Here is a 17,295-nt window from a genome sequence, read left to right as displayed (position 1 = left end):
TCATTTGTATTTGTTTTCTGATATTTACTTCCATGTGTCTTGATTTTTGAAAGTTTTATCGAAGTATGACTGATAGGTGGCAAACTGCACCATTTATAGCTGCATAGATTTTAATGTCTACTTATACCTGTGGAATGATTAGCACAATGAAGACAGTAAAAATGCATTACATTGAAAGGTTCCCTTGCACAAACCCTTCCTCTTACTCCTGTCTTATTTCTCATACATGAACATGACACATTAATCTTTCACGCAAGTCTTAATTTCTGAGGGATTTTTAGTTTTCCTTGCACAGACACTACACACCCATGTTTTGTCAGATTTACCTCAAAATATCACATTTAATATTATTGCAATTATTTTAAAATTTCAATATCTAATTATTCAATACCAATACCTAGATTGAAATTGATTCTTCTAGGATAATCTCCTGCCCTACAAACTTCCTAAAATTCAAAACAGATTTCATTGGCTTTAAACAGGTGTTTAGTATTAAATTCATCTGAACATAAAGAGCATTTTATAGCTTTCTATTGCTTAACAGATGGACAAGGATTTTTCTTACAATGTTTAATGGAACTAGTGACAGGATGTCTTAGGGAAGGAGGATGCAATATTCCACCACTAAGCAGCATATTAAATGTATCTTTTGGTCCTCACAGGTGTCCTTTATCTGGCTAGGGATGCTCTCTTTTTGTTCTACACTGCTGTTGCTTTCCAGAGGATGTTGTATTTTTTAAAAGGAGGTGTATGTGTGTGATCAGTTACACTAATGCTGCCATTGACTATATCATTGTGCATATTTTTGTTCCTTTCTGGAAGCTTTGAAATGATTCTGGGGCATTTCATTGGATAGCGGGCTGCCTGATGGGAAATAATAAGGAAACACTGAACATTGCTGCGACACTCAGAGTTTGTAGGATCATATGTTTTTAAGGTCTACATTTGTTTTGTCCAGTCTGATTAAAATTTCTGACAGTGCACAATCCTCACTGTTTTCAAAGTTAGTTTCTGTACTCAAGCTGTTAATCTCGTTCCTAAATACATAAATGATTTACATAATCCAAATCAAATACAAAAATCACAGAATGCAAAAAATCAAAGCGAACAGAAGTTGAGAAAATTAAAGCATTTTCTTTTTACTGTAAGGCTGACCTTAATGGCCCCAACATAGGGAGATCCTTTAATCGTTGCCAGTATGACTTGAGAATCTTCTAACTGAGCGAATATGTCATCTAAGGATGAAATTATTAAGACAGAATAGTTCTCTGTGCGATGAAGGACTAAATGTAAGGGCGTGGTGTTCCAAAGATGAACAATCTTGGACAACAGCTTTTCAAGAGCAGCTTCATTAGTTGCTGAGGCGGACACTTCTTTGATCTCATGCTCATAATGAAATACCTAAAATGAACAGACTATTAAAACTGAGTTGGGCAAATAATTCCTGGTACATTTAAAATGGAAACCATGAAGTTCACCACAAATAACGGTGATCCAATTTCACATTGGGTTTCCATACTAACCAGAAACACCATGATCTAACCTTCAAGTCATAGGCCTTTTCAGCTTTTAAAGCACCCACCTAAAGCCTTCATGTTCTGTGAAATTTCCGAATTTTTCTTCTTACTTTAGTCATAATGAAGAATATGTATCCTCTGCCATATGCAGATGATGTTTACATCAGCTTTCTCTCCTTTGCACTAATAGCAATGGTATTTCCTTTAGTTTTGCTCCTTTGTTCTGCCAACTGCTAAATTAATTGTGTGTAATTTTACTCTCCAATCTCGGGCTATATTCAGCTAACAGAATGAAGCTCTAATGAACCACAGTTCATGATTTCCCTTCCTTTACCACATCTCCTTGACGACATGTCTCTCAAAATACATTGGCACTCTAAACGGGACTTCTTGCCATGTGTACCAACTTTCAGTTCCCACTGGACAAATTCAAAGAACGTCACACTCACCACAATAGAGGCAAACACAGAGCTTTCCATCCCTACCGCTTCACATTCACTACCTAAGCTGATTACTTTGAATTCCTGGTTAGAAATAAGAATCCATCACCATTCTCTTTATCATTTCCATGGAGTGAAAGAATGAGAGTTGGGGGCCCAGTACAATTGCTCAGCTTGTTTCAAAATGGAAGACGCCTATTCCCACAGTTTTGGGAGAGTTCAAATTGGAGTAGTTTACATCTGAACAAAAGTGAGCAGCTCCAGTCTCATTTTCAGCTTCTGAAACTGCTGTACCAAGGAATTAGCTACTCCCCTGTTTCTATTTGCTCTAACTTTGGTTGCTTGCTATTATACTTACCCTCTACTCAAGACTGAAACATCACTGTGTTGGGCTTGGTGTGATGATTCAATGGCTAGATCCTCACCCAGTATGGGTGCTAGTTAGTGTTGTAGCTGCTCCACTTCCTACTCTGCTGCCTGCTTGTAGCCTGGGAAAGCAGCATTCAATGGCCCAAAGCCTTGGGTACTTGCACCCACGCAGAAGACCCGGACAAAGCTCCTGGCTCCTGGCTTTGGATCAGCTCAGCTCTCACTATTGTCATTTGGGGAGTGAACCAGTGAATGGAAGATCTTTCTTTCTCTCTGTAAATCTGATCTGCCTTTCCAATAAAATAAGTAAGTCCTTAAAAAAATGAAAAATCATTGTATTATTGACAAGTGGTAGATTTTTAGCATGCTGGTTCTAATCAACTTAGCTGTTAGCATTGGCCCTTACATCCTGAAGTTATCTAGGTATCATGTTGAATCCCTCATTGTCACACAGACCAGTAAGGATAATAGTAAGCTCTAATAATATCTCAGGAAAAGATGAATATTTAAATGGGATGAGTGGGAGAGAGCAAGAAAAAAATTCAATGATTCTTCCATGATTTTTAGTGTAAATAACTGTAACAATGAAGGTACTACAATCAACTGATATGGGGAAGATGCATTGCAGATTTTGGTAAAGGGAGAATGAAAAATGAACACATTTGTCATGCTAACTGTGAAATATCTCTTAGACATGGAAGTGGTGACACTGAATAGGAAATGGGATGTTTAAATCTGAAGTTCAGAAAAGAAGTTGAGATTAGGACTGAAAGTCTAAAATAATTAATTTTTAAAAAATAAATTAGCTTTTTGAAGTTTTTTTAAACCCCACATTCCTCATTACAACAGATCATTTGCTAGACTTATAGATTTTAAATGCTGGTTATTGTTGCATATCATTAATCATGAAACATTAAACCTAGATGAAGCTTACTGTAAGATGTGCATGACAGGAAACATTTGAGTCTTGAGAATACTGGAAAAATGTGGTTTTATATTAAAACTTATATAGCAAAGCTCATTAAAGCTTTTAAAATGTAACAGTAAATTATTGGTAAAACTATCCTAACATGTTCTTAATAATGTATTAATTTTATACAAAACAGAACTACAGTAATCTTGATTTTCCTATTCCTTTAAGATATATTCTGTTAGTAGCATGGCCAAATAATACAATATTAATTACATTTGTCATGCCTGAAAATTAGTATCACTCATTTCTTATCACAAAGATTATATTGGTATGAAGAATCACTCACTTAACCTCTCCATTGAAATTTAATTTCCTCCTACCTATCGTCTGACAGACTTATTCTCCTATTCTGATAGCTGATTTTACTAATTCCTGATTGTTGTACATTCACTTACCTACTTACAATTGGCCCTTCTGGCATTCAAGCTATTTTCATTTACCTTGTGGTTTAGAAGGTCCTCTACTGTACAGCTTTTGGAAAGGGTAATGGACTTCCCAGTGATTTCTTGGAGAGCCTCCCAATGCCTGGCCTTGAGATGAGGGTTTCCCAGGGCTACGATGACAGGCAACTTGTGCTTAAACTCTGTCACTGATTGCTTAAGATTTGTGAGCACATCATTGGCAGGCAAGCCTATAAATTACGAAAAGGCAGCAGGCTTACAATATTTTCATCATATTTTAGCAGAAAATTGATAACGTACATTTTTTAAGAACTTTAATCACTAGCAATTCAGTTCTTTAGAATTTGAATTGTAATACAAGACAATAAGCTTTATTAACATTACCTTTCCATAAGAATCAACGATGGATTAAAATAAAAAGATAATTATCAGGACAGGTGACTAAAATCCCAGATGGTTAAGGCCAAGTTACCTTGGGTAACTGCAGTACTTCTCCAATTTTCACCGACTAGATAAATATACAGCTGGATACATATATACATACACACAGAGAGACTGTCTTATATCTTGAACTTTCAAATTTGGTTAACTGAGAAAGAACATTAAGCATAAAAATGACCACATCACTACCATTTTTAAAAAGAAAATATTTGTAATACTGAAATATAGGAAATACAGATGACCTGTTCTCTGGCACTGTCAAACCATGGAGTGAGGAAGCTCAAAACGTACAAGCTTTGTAATTTATAAGCTCACAACAAACCACGGAATGACAAAGCTTAAAAAATTTTTGAATGTTTATCCTTACAACTTATTTTTTGCTCAATTTAGAAAAGGGGTGGAAATACATAGACAAAACTGGGGACTCAGGAGAATTAAAAGCCATACACGCACGACTTGTAATGATAAGACTTCTTTTATAAAGCTCTATTGAATAGCAAAGTATTTATGAAGACCTTTTAGAATCAGATGTCCCAGGAGTAACGGGGCTTTTGCCATTTGAGTCTTTGGCAAAGAGCAAAATTTCATCCAGGAAACTATGAATAAGGGAAGGTATCGTCCACTTGTTATTCTGAAGCTTGTCCTGGGAAGCCAGGGCAACCTGGAAGGTGTGGACTCGGGGCAGGCTGAAGCAGAAGATTCTGATGGCCTGAAGCTTCTCTAAACTTCGTGTGATACTACTGTATCATTTAGAAGAAACAATTTTTTTTTTCTGGAGAAGACATTTAACCTGTGGGACAGTTGAGTGGTCAGGGATCCCAGGATGTCCTCTCGGCCAGCCTGTGCCCTTACACTCTCATCATGACTGCACTTACGCATCACCAAGATTTCAAACTGGATGATTAGAAATGTGGAAAGATCTCTCCGAAGGCCTTTTTAGCTTTCTCCCACTACTAAAAGGACACAAGTAGACACAGCCAGGGTCTGGGTAGGCAATGGTGGGCGCTTATTATCAGAATATGTAACCAAGACCTTGGGAAGCAGCATCAAGGTTAGTGGACTGTAATTTTACTCAGTTTTTAACAAAAGATTTTAAAATAGTCTTCTTTTTTTTTTTTTAAAAAGATTCTTTGGTAAAATTTTGATCTTTGTCACCAAATAGTTCCTATCTATACAGTTTCTAGCTACATCTGTCAGCCTCTGCCTGCAGGTGAATGTAACATGGCCAACCCTGAGGCCCAATGGGCCTCTGTGAGCAGTCCTGGGGCAGAAAATTTAACAAACACACTCACCTTTTTCAAGTAGAAGGATTGTGTGCATGCACTTGAAGACACTTTTCTGTATCGATTCTACATCAATAGTATGAAGAAAACAATTCTTCCATCCCTGGAAGAGGGTAGCCCACTCCTCTCGTGTTTGCCACAGCAACTTCCTCAGACTTAAGTCACTCTGGATGTCAGAGATTTCTGTGAACACAATCTGTGTAATTTCCTCCATTGTGAGAGAATGCATTGAGAAGTGGCGGTCATCGAAGCGGTCCTGATAGCTGGAACATGATCTGACTCTGTGAGCTAAGCTTGCAGCCTCCTCAGACAGGGTCTGAATCATCTCCTTAGCGGTTGCCATTTGAGTACCAACACACAACAGAACAGGGGTTCTTATCTGAAAAAAAAAAAACGTAAAAAACCACACTGTCCATAACTTAATGTTCTACTGACAGAGCGCTGTGGCTGTGTAACCTAAGTGTTGCTAACAACTTGGAACTGTCATCACCATGTGCTCCAAAGTCCTGGGAAGAAGTTAGTTCTTAACACTTGTTAAACCGTGGGCTCTTTGGAGCAGTCTGTTGACATCTATGAAAAAGTTGTCTTTGTTGACCATATTCATTCATAGGTGAAGAAAATGCTACATTCTAGTCAATAAAAACACTTGTAGAGAAGTAATTTTATTTCCCATTCAAGCTCAAAAATCACCAAAATTGTTTCTGTGAACCCCAAGGTGAGAATACTTGGTTCAGCTCAACCAAGAGTTCATGGAAAGCACATATCCAAACGCATGGCTTCCATGACACTAAGAACAAAATTTTAATGGGAAAAAAATACACTAAAAGGACTCACTTTTGCTTTTAAATTACTAACATCAACCCGTAGACCAGTGACATATGCTTCCAAATTGTCTCTGAATTTAATCATGGTAGCATCTTTATCTGTTTCATGTAACTTCACTGATGTTTTCAGTTGACTAAACTTGGCCAGGAGGACTTTATACATTGCAATTAGCTGTTCTGAAATATGGATCTGGAAATTCTGCACAACAGAATACAGTTGAGAAATTGCCACATGCTCATTTTGCAACTGAGATATTTTTGAAGAAATTGTGTCCAAAAAACCAAAATGTTCCACAAATTCTTCTATTTCAATGGGATTACATTCCAGCTGTCGCAATGATGATTCTACGACCTGCAATCATTAACATGTCAATTATAATCATGTAATGAATTTTTACTCATTTAGAAGACTATTTAATTTTAATTATATAAATGTAATTTCAGAAAAGGCATCACACAGATATGATTTAATTACTAGGACATTAACATGATCAAATTCTGCTGTTCACAGAACGTGTCTGAATGTGTATCACATATAAAATAAATGCTACTAAGATATGAAAGTAAAATTCTGCATAATTATTTTAAAGAAATAAATAATGAAAATAGCAAGAGCGTAACTCGTGTTTGAATAGCAATGAGTGTTGCATCTTGAACATATGTACCAGAATTTTAAAATTTTTATAATTTACACAAAGTGGGCAAATTTCACATACATCATAATAAATACATTTTTAAATGATTTTTTTTTTTATTGGAAAGGAAGATTCACATTTTAAAAAAAGAGAAAGATTTTCCATCTGCTGGTTCACTCTCCAAGTGGCCACAATGGCTGCAGCTGAGCTGATCTGAAGCCAGGAGTTTTTTCCAGGTGCAGGTTCCCAAGGATTTGGGCCATCTTCTGCTGCTTTCCCATGCCACAAACAGGGAGCTGGATTGGAAGTGTAGCAGCTGGGACATGAAGCAGCACTCATATGGATCCCAGTGCTTGCAAGCAAGGATTTAGTCACTGAGCCACTGTACAGTATAACATTCAGTTATACTTTCAAAGATCAATTTTCAGTCTCCAAAAAATTGACTTTTTGCATGTCTCCATGTTTTCCCTTAATTATATTTTATTATAAAAATAGATCTCCATGCAAAATAAAGTTATACAGGGGGACCTGTCGTGATAGCCTAGTGGCTAAAGTCCTCGCCTTGCATTTGTTGGGATTCAAATGGGCGCTGACAATGAGATTATTCAGCTAAAAAAGAATGGAATTCTATCATTTGAAGCAAAATAGTTCAATCTGCCGTCATGTTAACCGAAATAAACCAAACACAGAAATATTGCCTGGTCTCCCTTATATGTGGAACTCAAATAAGAAATGAAATCAGAATGTGCAAGAGTTATTTGTACCCCTATCTTTATTGCTGGTCAATTCACAATAGTAAGATTTGGAGTAAATCCAGATGACCATTAACTGATGACTGGATAAAGAAAATGCACGTTTATACTATGAAAATACTACTTAGCCATAGAAAGGATATACTCCTGTCTTTTGCAACAAAATGGATGCAACTGGAAGCCATCATGCTATTATGCTTAGTGAAACAGACCAATCCCCAAAATACAAATATCTTGTCTTCCCTGATTTATATATGAGTGAAATTGACATTTTGAGATTTATTTATAGCCCTATCTCTTGAAGTAGTTTCTTAAACATACTATTTGTTGAATTCTTTATTTAATGGAGGATTAAACTTGTGATTATAAGATAGATTGAAATTATGTCATTGTAAAAATCAAAAGAAAAACCAAAAAAGGCAGGAGAGAAGAAGAATCACTAAACTCTAAAATCTATGTATATGAAATACATGAAATTTACTCATCTTACATAGATAAAAATGTAATGAAAAAGAAAAAAGTGAAAGGAAGGAGGAAGTGAATGATATAGGACATAATTTTAGATGTCAAGGGGCCAGCGTGATAGCCTAGTGGCTAAAATCCTTGCCTTGAACATGCCGGCATCCCATATGGTCACCGGTTCTAATCCCAGTAGCCCCACTTGCCATCCAGCTCCCGGCTTGTGGCCTGGGAAAGCAGTTGAGGATGGCCCAAAGCCTTGGGGCCCTGCACCTGCGTGGGAGACCTGAAAAAGCTCCTGGCTTTGGATTGGCTCAGTTCCAGCCGTTGCAGCCGCTTGGGGAGTGAATCATCAGATGAAAGATCTTCCTCTCTGTTTCTCCTCCTCTCTGTATATCTGCCTTTTCAATAAAAATAAAGAAATCTTTAAAAAAATTTTTTTAAGGATGTGAATTTTGATCAAGGACAGAATTTTTCAGAGAATACTAATCATATATACGTTACAAGTACGTTTTAAAGTTACAAATTCTCATCTGGAAGGTTCTTACACAATAGCAATTTTCAAAATACTCACTGCCAGTAGATTTGCATTTTTTCTTGCGAGGACTGATTCCAAGAGGGTGTGAATCACGTGTACGGAGTTGTCAACACAGGGTAAACATTGTGACTGATACTCAAGAGTTGTAACTTTGAAAATACCAATGCGCTTTTCAACGACCATATCCACCATATGCCCGTGATAGTTTCGGAGTTTATTGAGTAGAATTTTAAACTCTTTTGGAGTTAATTCTCCCATAGATGGCAGTTCCACACTGATGATCTTGGCTTTCTCTATCATGATGTTGTACTTGATAAATGTGGAGCTGTAGTCATTGACGAGGCCCATGCAATTACCAATGATGGTCAGCAGATTCACAATCTGAAAGTGTACATGCAAAAAGCTTGTCAGCATGTTTATCTCAAGAGTGAAGAAGGTGTGAGATGTGAACAATCAGAGGTGGGATCCATTTTGTTTGGAACCTTTATTAACTGTTCAGATATGCTAGAAACAGCAGTTTAAGCAGCATAGATTACATAAAATCCAAGTATTAGAAAGTTAAGTTTCACTAGGTTATTGGACTTTGAAAATGAAGAGACCAATCCGTTGTTTCCTTGCTTACCACACCATTTTAGAGTAAATACTCTGTGTATGGCCTTAGGGAAGGCTATTACAGATGTCTGTATGATATACAACCTCATCCAATTCCAAAGACAAAGCCAGTTTAGATAGGGTAGAATTCCTACCTAAACACAGCCGATGAGTCTTTTGTAAATTTGAACAAAGATAACTAGATAGATGTCACTGTGCAGATTTGGGGGATGGCAGATTAACTTATGTTATGGGAGCCAGGAAAGAAAGCTCAGTTTCATATTGGAAGCTGGAGGAAACAGAAGTGAACAGAAGTGAGCAGAAGTAAGAGATTATGGGGAAGACAATGGAGAAGTACATTGGGGATGAGTTTCAAGTTGACATGAATTGATACTCTAATTTTTAAATATCCACATAAGTGGTCATCTAGCCTTTAACCAAACATTTCCCAAAACAAACTGTTTCATAGCTTACTTTATTCTGGTAGTCAGGATCCATTTCAAAAAGCAGCTGATGATCTGGCCACTCAGTCTTTTTAGTTTTTTTAAGACATTCTCTATCACTAGATAAACTCGTAATTGGAAGCAACTCAGTAAATATAGAGAGCCGGGCATCTTGGCATAGAGGAGTGATTGTGGCTAAAACACATAATTCAGAAGTTAACATTTGCATATTTCTCAAAGTCACACTTCAGAATTATCTATGACATCTAGGATTATTGAAGACAAAGGCTTATTTGTTTAGGTTATACTCTATTGTTTATGATGCACGAAATTTAATACTGGAGCCAGGTTTGGATTGAATATTATACAAATGAAAGAGCCCAGATAGATAGTGGGGTGATGGTGAAGGAGGGAGGTCTAATGTACATGGAAAACAAAAATACATCCGTGACCAAATATTCATATTTGAAACTTTCCATTAAAGGGAACACAAAGTTGGAACACAGTGTCTACTGTCAGTTCATAGGCTGGCTGGAGAGCAGATGTTTAGGCAAAAAGAAAACAAACAGCTGGGTAAGACAAATGCTTCAGTTTTTCCTCTTCCTCCTATACCCATTGATGCTCTTGCTGCATCAGTGTCCAAGGAAGAAGTTGGTCATTTGATGTCTAGGTAAAGTTTTTAGACACAAAACTAGAGCACAATCTATTAAAGAAAAATCTAAAGAATTATACTTTTATCAAAGTGAACAAGAATTTAAACACAGGGCTTGACCTGGGAGAAAAATGTCTTCAAGTCATATGTAAGTTAACAGACGCAGCTCAGGGTGCATATAAAGACCTTTGACAACCCAACTTAAAAGTAAACAAACACTCCCAGTTTGATAAAAGAAGATATGCAGATGATAGATGAACATGACGAAGAGTAAAAAAATCATTATTAGTGAAGCACAGATTGTCAGAAGGAGATATCACAAAGCACCTACTGTCAGAATTTTTTCATCAAGTCATTATAATATCAAGTACTGATAAGAATATGGATGGACCAGAGTTCATATTTGCTGTTAGGAATGCAAAAATCATACAATCACTTTGGAAACCAAATACGGCATTTTTATCAAGTGAAACATACATCTACTTAGGATCTGGCAATCCCACACCTAAATATTCACACACAAACAACCCAAAAATGTATTCATGCAAAAGCATGTATGTGAATCTTTTTAGAAATCTTTTTTAAAGATGTATTTATTTTTCTTGGAAAGGCAGACATACAGAGAAAAGGAGAGACACAGAGAAAGATTCTTCTGCCCGCTGATTCACTCCCCGAGTGGCCTCAACAGCTGGAGCTGAGCCAACCCAAAGCCAGGAGCCTCTTCCAGGTCTCCCACGCGGGTATAGGGTCCCAGGGCTTTGGGCCGTCCTCGACTGCTTTCCCAGGCCACAAGCAGGGAGCTGGATGGGAAGCAGGGCCGGTGGGATTAAAACTGGTGACCATTTGGGATCCCAGTGCATCACATGCAAGGCTAGGACTTTAGCCACTAGGCTATCCCGCTGGACCCTGTTTTTAGAAATGTTGCTCATAATTGCTCAAGACTAGAAACGACCCAGGTCTGAATGGATAAACAATCTGTTTACGGCATGTGGTACATCTGGACAGTGAACTACAACTCAAAGAAACAGAACATTGAATCAGCCAACAGAAGGGGTAAGTGTTAAATGCATGTCTTGAGTAAAAGTGCCACATATCCATTTACACAAAGTGGAAAAGGAAAAGCATTAAGGTATGGGAGCCAGATAAAGTGGTTGCCGAGGAAAAGGGATTGAGGGAGTTTCACTAAAAAGGGGACCGCATAAAGGAATTTGGGGGGGAGAAAACTATTTTGTATGGAATGTGATGATGAATATGTATTTGTATTTGTCCAAGTCCACTAAATCATACCCACTAAGAAGGAATTTGACTCTTGTAAATTAAAGTCCACCAGGATGGTGGGAAAACCCAAGATGGAATGCAGGTAGTGACAAATCTGTTATAAATGAACTACACAGCCTCACAGAAGGCAGCAGGAAAGAAAGAAGCCAACCTACTGGCCCTGGACAATGGTGTTTGGGTTGGAAACTGTATGGTTACATAGAAGAAAAAACTGGGAGAGATGGAGAGAGGTGGCAGAGGGAATGAGAGGAGGGGGTGGGACAGGGAGAGTGAATAGCAAAGAGGAGAAAAAAACAATAGGACAAAAACGTACTTCCGCTGTTTGTCAGAGAGGTGAAATAGCACTTCATAAAATATTTTACAGGTAGAACAAATAAATGTTAATTATGTGCCCCAGCTACCTCACAGCCAAAGGGAAAAAAAATTGTACAGTAGGAAACAGAAAAGGCCAGAATGTATCCTTAGGTGCTGCTTTGGTGTCTGGCGTATTGGCATAAACCCACAATTTAAAACTAAACAGTGGGGCTGGCAGGTGAAGCCACTGCCTACTCCAGGATTCCATACAGGTGCCTATTTATGTCCTGGATGTTTCACTTCCTGTCCAGCTCTCTGCTAGTGGCCTGGGAAAAGCAGTATAAAATGGCTCACATGTTTGTGTCCTTGCCACCAACGTGGGAGACACAGTTGAAGCTCCTGGTTTCAGCCCAGTACAGTCCTGGTTATTGCCATCATACAGGGAGTGAACCAGGGCCTAAAGCTTAATTCCCAGATTTCATTGTCTACATAAACAATCCCAAGTCCCTTGGATAAGCAGTTGATGCTAGGGTTAGGGAAGGGAAACAGATGAGCCTTAATGGCTCTGCTGGGGACACAAAGAATGTGTTCACAAATAAAAGAATGTCTAAAAGAACACAGGGGCCAGCTGGAGAGAACTGCTCTTCCAAAACAAGGCTGGAACAACTCCAGCAACAAGATAAGCTAACAGTAACATGGCAATATCAGTAGACCCGGGAAATGTCGGGGGGAAAAATGAGTACCAGATGACAATTAACAAGTGTTCAAAACACTACAAAACGTCATTAAGCTTAAGACAATAGAGATTTACATGTAAGTTACAGACAGCTGCGTAATACAGAAATAAAATCACACTGAAACATAGTAAATGATGAATACATGTGACATTTTCAATCATTGGTGATAAGGAACAGATTCCTCAATAAATACTGTTGGGACAAAGTGACCATTAGTCATCTGGGTGAAATATTAGAAGTGAAATATGAATTCACAATACACGTCAAATAAATATCAGCATGTCAAATATGTAAATGTGAAAATGAGATCACATCAGAATTAGAAAACAAGTAGAGCAAAGTTTTTATAATATTATCACTTGATACCATCACACCCTGAAACTTTCTAAAAATATATCCTTTCAAAAGAATTCCATGTCAATATAAAATTAAGTCAATCAAAATATTAGTTTTAATCATTCTTATTAAAGTCTAAAGGTTGTCTTCTAACAGCAACCATATAAAATTAGTCTATTATTCAGTATAATCCATAGTTACATATACTATGAACAATGAATATTTGCATTTCAGTTTTTTAATAGCTGAGTAGTATTCTGTAGAGTAGATGAACCATTGCTTCCTTGTCCAGTCTTCTGTTGATGGGCCTTTTGGTGCTTCCATGTTTTTTGTGAATGATTATGCTGCTGAGACCAGAGGGCTGCAGGTTGCTTTCTTGTGTAACAGGTCTTTTGGATATATTCCTAGGACTGGTATTGCTGGGTCATACAGTAGGCAGATTTTCAGTGGTATGAGTATTGGAAACCATTATGTTAAGGGAAATGAGCCAATCCCAAAAGGTCAGATGTTTGCCTTAATATAATTCAATGTCAAATCTAAAAATTGCACCTGTTAATTGTATCCTATAGCACTTCCAAGCTGTCTGTACTACATGCAATACATGTGATGTAACCTATTAATCATTCATGAGACTGATTGTAGATGATCACCTGAGATTGTTAATATACCTCTTATCATTATCATTACTACTACCCAAGGTAATGATGATCCAGTGCATATTATACTCCCATTTGAACCACAAGGGTCATACGCGGGCATTAATATCTGCAGGAAGATATTGGACACTCTTTTGGATCACCCTAGCGTCACATTGATACCCCTGCTACGAGTTCAACAACACCATGGAGATTAAGACTATTTCATTTTATTTAAATTTTCTTTTTTCCCTCTCAATCCTAGGGAGACCGTACCTAAGGGGAGGTATAACAGAAGCACACCAGAAATAAATATGTCCATAGGCGGAAACAGAGAGAAGCATGTCCCCGTACTTGCAATACAAAGATGATCTCACAGCGAAACAACAGATAAGCCCCTACATTGTTGGGAGACACCTCAATGGCAGTATGATAGACTTCTGAGGGTACTCGAAAGACACCTATTGAAAGACTGGAGGGGAGAACAATGGTGGGGGAAATGGGAAGGGAAACCCCAATGCCTAATAAACTGTGTCATAAATAAAGAATCAAAAAAGAATGAATATTTGTAAGTAGCCAATACACTTATTATGATACTTGTGGTTAGGTATATTATGGTACATCAATGTAATAAGGATTTATATAGCCAGCTACATGATAATTATGAGAACACATGTATATACAGCCATTGGAAAATTCTGATTCTAAACTATCATGCTATTTTAAATAAAATAAAGTAGTGAATATGTATATATAATGCAAAAGAAAACAGCTGTTATATATAAGTAGTTGAAACGATGAGACCATTTAAATCTGTAATTATTTCCAAGATAAATATATATCCACATATAGAGGATATTTACATACAGATTATTATTTAGGTATAAAAAACAGCTACTATATATCCCCTTTAATTAAAAGCCACAAAACAAAATCAGCAACTGGAAGAAAAATGGAAATCTACAGCACTATGGAGTCAAATAATATGCTATTGAATGACTGTGTCACTGAAGAAATTAAAAAAAACAAGAACCTTCTTGAAGAAAATGATGTTATAGTGAAGAATTTAATGTGAAAAAAATCTGAAGAAATGAAATTAAAAACAAAAACATCAAAATCCATGAGATACAGTTTTTGCTGATCTTTGTTGGTGACATAGATGGGTTTTCCTTTTTTAACGTCAGTCTAATAATCATGGGTTTAACCCATTTACATTCAGGGTTTAACCCATTTACATTCAGGGTTAATATGAATAGGTAGAACTTTATCATAAAATGATGGTAATAATAAGTGAAAAAAGTGAAGGGGATTGGATGAATCTGTCATTTTAGCAATGGGTTGTTCATTTGTTTTAGTCTTCTGCTGTCATTTTACTGGGGTGTTCTTCACATTTACTTTTGGTTTTGGTGCTATTCCTTTTTTGTTAAGAAAACATCTTTAAGTATCATTTACAGGGTAGATCTGGAAGAGGTATATTCTTTGAGCTATTCTTTGCTGTGGAAGAATTTTATTTTATTTGCAAAGACAAAGGAAAGCTTTGCTGGGTACATTATCCTGAGTCAACAATTTTTTAGAATTGGCTTTTAGAATCTGAAATATGCCGCTCCATTCTCTTCTGGCCTGTAGCTTCCTGTGAGAGGTCAGCTGTGAGTCTGATCGCCATTCCTCTATATGTCAATTGATTTTTTCACAAGCATATTTAAGAATCTTTTCCTTATATTTGATTGAAGAGAGTTTGATTATCGTGTGTGTATTGTGAAGATTGCCTTTGGTCAATCCTGTTGGGAGTTCTGTGCCCCTCCTGTATTCTGTTTAATTCTTTCTCCAGATTAGGCAACTTTTCCTTTATTATTTCATAAAATACATTTTTTAAACCCAGCTTCTCTTCTTGCACCTGGAACTCCCATAACTCTCATGTTTGGCCTTTTAATAGTGTCTCTTAATTCCTGAATATTTTTTTTTTTTTTTTTTTAGCTTGATCCAGCTGCTTCCAGCTTTTTGATTGTTTCCCTAAGGTGACAAGAAATATCTTCCAATTCTGAGATTCTTTCTTCTGCCTTCTTTTTTCTACTCTATTTCCTGGATGCATTCCTCAGTTAACTCTGAGGATGGCAAAGGATTCTGCTCCTTTGCAGGGCAGTCTTCAGTAATATTCATTGTGCCTCTGTCTCTTCTTATGCTCTTGGTCATTGTACTTCTGATGAGCAGATTCTTCTCCTTAGGGCAGGTTTCTAAGTTGTGTCACAACACAGGTCTACAGTTTGATTTTACTTATTGTGGTTGGTACCTGTTTCTTTATTTGGAGTCACTTGTGCCACTCCCTCCCGTGAGTTTCAGATCTGGATTCTTGTGTTAGGCTTCTACCATGGTTTCCATAGCCCTAGTTCCTGGCTCACCAGTCTCCACCTCCTGTGATCCCATGTTGTGGCTACATCATTGTTGGTACACCTTTCTCCCACTTCAGGATCAAGGAGTTCCCAGAACTGGGGAAACACCAGGTGTCCTAAATGACTAGGTTGTTGGTGGTGTTGATCTTGCCGGAACTTGCTGACCATTAGGTCTGAGGGCCACCCAGACCTTTTTTGACCCGAAGCCAAAGTCTGTATTTTCTATGTGAGATCAGTGCAATGCACTGAGCTGGAAGTGAGTTTGCTCCCAGTTCAGTGCATGTGTAGCTCACTGTTGTCCCTCCAATCTTAGCCTTTGCCACACTGTACAAAATGGCACCTGATGTGCCACTCATGGAGTTCTTGACCTGCTAGCTATTAAATCTTGGGGATACCTGGACCTATTTTGGGTGGAACCTGTAGTATGCCATGTTGGCCAGAAATGAGTTTGCTCCCAGCTTAGTGCATGTATAGTGCTGTCCCAAAGTCTTTGCTTCTCTACACAAAATGGTGCCCCCCCCCATGCAACTCTGGTAGGGTTCTGGGCTGTAAATTCCACCCTGTTCCCACATCACCTATTTGGGATTTGCTGCTCTGTCTCTGCTCCTGGTCAAATCAAACAAATCAGCAGGACGGGCAGTTCTTTGCCTGGGTTCATCTGCTAAGCTCCCAGTGAACTCTCCTTCCTACTGGCTGTTGGTGGAGTTCCAGCCACCAGTGGAGCTCTAATCACTGCTGACTGCCACTGGAGTATCTGGTCACTGCAACAGCACACTGTTGTGTCTGCTGCTTTCCCGTGTCTGTCAGTCTCTGGGTGACCCTCTTCACCTATTTGCTGGAATGTGCTGTCTCTTCTTCCCCCTGGCTAATGATTCTCGATCTGTTTAAATGTGTCCTTATCCTATTCCATCATCTTGATCCTACCCCCCATCCCACTTCCCTTTCTCACTCTCCATTTCCCCCTCCTACTATTGTTTCCTGTATTATCACAATATTGTAGTCCCTTAGTTCAAGTTACAAATTTAACTTTCTGACATTTAAAAGCGTCATACAATTCTAAAGTGCATGATTGGGAACACTGAAACCTAGGGCTATTTTCCTAATTCCCATCTTTCACATACATTTTCGTTAGGTATACAGTTCACAAATGTACACTTCTGGGTCTCAAATAGTGAATTTAGAAGAAATTTCTGATTTCCTAATATTGTGCAACATCTGCCACATCCTTGAGTAAAAGCTTCAGATACTAATATGCAAGAAAATACCACTAAAGAAGGCAATGCATTGCTTTAAATATTTAAAATACTTAC

At 37.8% G+C, this 17,295-nt stretch overlaps 1 protein-coding gene across 15 annotated transcripts in view; it reads right to left on the bottom strand.

The window, feature by feature from the left end:
- The window catches only part of DNAH14 (dynein axonemal heavy chain 14), a 230,288-nt gene that overhangs the window by 170,420 nt on the left and 42,573 nt on the right, over window positions 1–17,295 (bottom strand). For 12 of the 15 annotated variants that reach the window (XM_058669242.1, XM_058669230.1, XM_058669231.1 and 9 more), the window contains 6 exons: window positions 9,698–9,861; window positions 8,669–9,013; window positions 6,259–6,600; window positions 5,434–5,803; window positions 3,740–3,930; window positions 1,156–1,401 (listed from right to left, as the gene is read on the bottom strand). In XM_058669242.1, coding sequence (XP_058525225.1) covers window positions 1,156–1,401; window positions 3,740–3,930; window positions 5,434–5,803; window positions 6,259–6,600; window positions 8,669–9,013; window positions 9,698–9,861 — 1,658 coding nt within the window. The remainder of the gene's footprint in view (window positions 1–1,155; window positions 1,402–3,739; window positions 3,931–5,433; window positions 5,804–6,258; window positions 6,601–8,668; window positions 9,014–9,697; window positions 9,862–17,295) is intronic. The other 3 variants (XM_058669238.1, XM_058669239.1, XM_058669241.1) reach the window with 3 other exon arrangements.

The sequence above is a fragment of the Ochotona princeps genome, chromosome 10 (assembly GCF_030435755.1).
Source record: "Ochotona princeps isolate mOchPri1 chromosome 10, mOchPri1.hap1, whole genome shotgun sequence".
Lineage (NCBI taxonomy): Eukaryota > Metazoa > Chordata > Mammalia > Lagomorpha > Ochotonidae > Ochotona > Ochotona princeps.
Note: the sequence above shows the minus strand (reverse complement) of the source record. Positions and strands in the feature narration are given on the sequence as shown.